This window comes from Pygoscelis adeliae, unplaced genomic scaffold (genome assembly GCF_000699105.1).
Source record: "Pygoscelis adeliae isolate BGI_AS28 unplaced genomic scaffold, ASM69910v1 Scaffold38, whole genome shotgun sequence".
NCBI lineage: Eukaryota > Metazoa > Chordata > Aves > Sphenisciformes > Spheniscidae > Pygoscelis > Pygoscelis adeliae.
In genome coordinates, this window is record NW_008825614.1 from 9061409 (window position 1) to 9063411 (window position 2003).

A 2003-nucleotide genomic window follows, 5' to 3' on the forward strand; every position below is an offset into this window, starting at 1 on the left:
ACTCGGCGCGAACAAAATGAGGTGAAAAATCCGCCGTCGGGAGCGCCGCGCCGGGAGGCGGGGAGAGGGGGAGCGGGGGGTTCGCCCCCCGCCGTGCTCTTCCTCAGCGCCGGCCACCAAAGCGTAAGAGCTTTGGCTGTAACGGGGGGCGGGGGGTGTGTGTGTACCAAACAAAAAACGCACCCCCAAAACCCCAAACTCAAGGGTATTTAGATACGCTAAAATATTTTAAAATTAAAATTAATTATTAATAATAATAAAAATTAAATTCTGCAGTAGGGAACTGGCTAGGTGTCTCTCACTGCTATTTCTCAAGTCTCAGGAACAGGAAAAAAGCCAAAGTATCCTTACAGTTAAAAAGAAGGGACTGACGGACCTCAGCAATCCCGTTCGGTCAGCCTGATTTCAGCGACTAGAGGCCGGTAACCAAAACAACCCATCTAACCTGCGAGTGGTTGTATGGTTAAAAGGCCATAAATCCACGCTAGCCGATACTTAAGCATAAATTACAGTAGATCGATCAAATCTTTTCTCTGCCAGGAGCAACCGCCTCAGCAGATAGCTGAGAAATGCTCAAGACAAGGTTCTTGTGTTTGTCGTCAACTTTAGAAAGTCTCTGCCTCTCTCTCTGACTGTATCTTTCAGTGGCAGCCAAGGGAAACGAGGTCTTCGGGGTGGCCGTCCCTAGTTTGTAAGTGGGTGTAGAAGTAGCTGAGAAGGCATACTTCAAAGTACCTGTAACTGGCTCCCCTGTGCTAGTGGAAGAAGGTTTGAAGCCCGGTTCTGCAGGGCCTGCTGGAGCTAAATACTTTCAGCAACGTCTCCAAGACCAGCGTAAATTTTGCCAGAGCAGGAGGAGCTGCAAACACGTCTGAGAAATCAAAGTGATCCTGGCAAGTTGAGGAAATTACGTAAAATAAACAGTAGGTAATTCAGTTAAGGCAAAGGCACTTAAGGAGGAATAACCATCTGTACAAATGTATAACCCTGCGTTGCCAGTGCTTTAATAGCTCTGCAGGAAGGGCTCTGGGTGTTAAAGTGGGTCAAAAACGAATTAACGCTGGTGTTCATGGCAATGGAAGCATAAAAACAAACAATTACACTGTTTGTGTAATTGATGCCTAAAGTCATACGTGTTAAACCTGCCGTATCACAGGAGTCAGGAGATCTTAAGCCTAGCCAGAAAGCAAACAAACATTGTTTCATCTCCATGGATGTGAAGTGAACCTTTTGCTTTCCTCAGGTCTGGAAGGGCCTCAGCTGAATTCAGCGTCAAGGTTTCTGTCCCACGCCGCAGGAAAGAGGGAGCCACTGGGACACAGTCTGCCGGAGAGCAAGAAAAGGGACCAGAGTTTTAGAAAACTTTATGATCTGTAGGAAAAAGACCAGGAGACTTGGGTTTGTGTAGAAAAGACTGAGCAAAGGCAGGGCAGCAGTTCGCAGAGGTAAAAAGTTGCAGTGAAGATACTTTGCACGTGCACGGTGAGCAGGGTAAGTTGTAAGCACCTTTGATTGAAACCAGGCTATATCCTGGGAGAGGCCTTTGTAGCCGTAAGGACTGGACCGTATGGCACTGGAGCAGCTTCACTCACGAAATCGAGAGCCTCCCATCACTGGAGTGGTAACGGGTTTGTAGGCCCTCTTCCGTGATTTTGGGAACGGGTTAGATAAACCTGCGTCAGGCCTGGTGTAATTGATTTGGAAGGGTCTAAGCCTCCCTCTCCCCTCCTGCCCTAATCTCTCCTCGTTCGTGATTCTGCACGCCTCTCCCATCGCAGGGCTGCTCGTACCCCTTTCCCCGCCGCACTCCCTTTTCCTCTACCGCGTCAAGCCCCTCCAGCCTCGGTGCTGTTTCCGACACCTGCTTTTGCAACCACTCGCCGTCCCCAGTTTCTCTCCCAGCTCTCCCCAAACCTGTAGCCCTTTGCTCCGAAGCAGACGGGACATTGCACGCCTGCTGCCTGCAGCCGGCAGCACCCTTCCCGAGGACCGCCGGCGCGCCC

The 2003-nt window shown here is 50.2% G+C and overlaps 1 protein-coding gene across 1 annotated transcript in view; it reads left to right on the forward strand.

Annotated features, from left to right (window-relative positions):
* Nucleotides 1-1567: 1567 nt before the first annotated feature.
* CECR5 (cat eye syndrome chromosome region, candidate 5) overlaps nt 1568-2003 on the forward strand; it is a 9468-nt gene continuing 9032 nt past the window's right edge. The window contains 1 exon segment of the mRNA XM_009333022.1: nt 1568-1621. Within this exon segment, the coding sequence (XP_009331297.1) occupies nt 1568-1621 (54 nt within the window).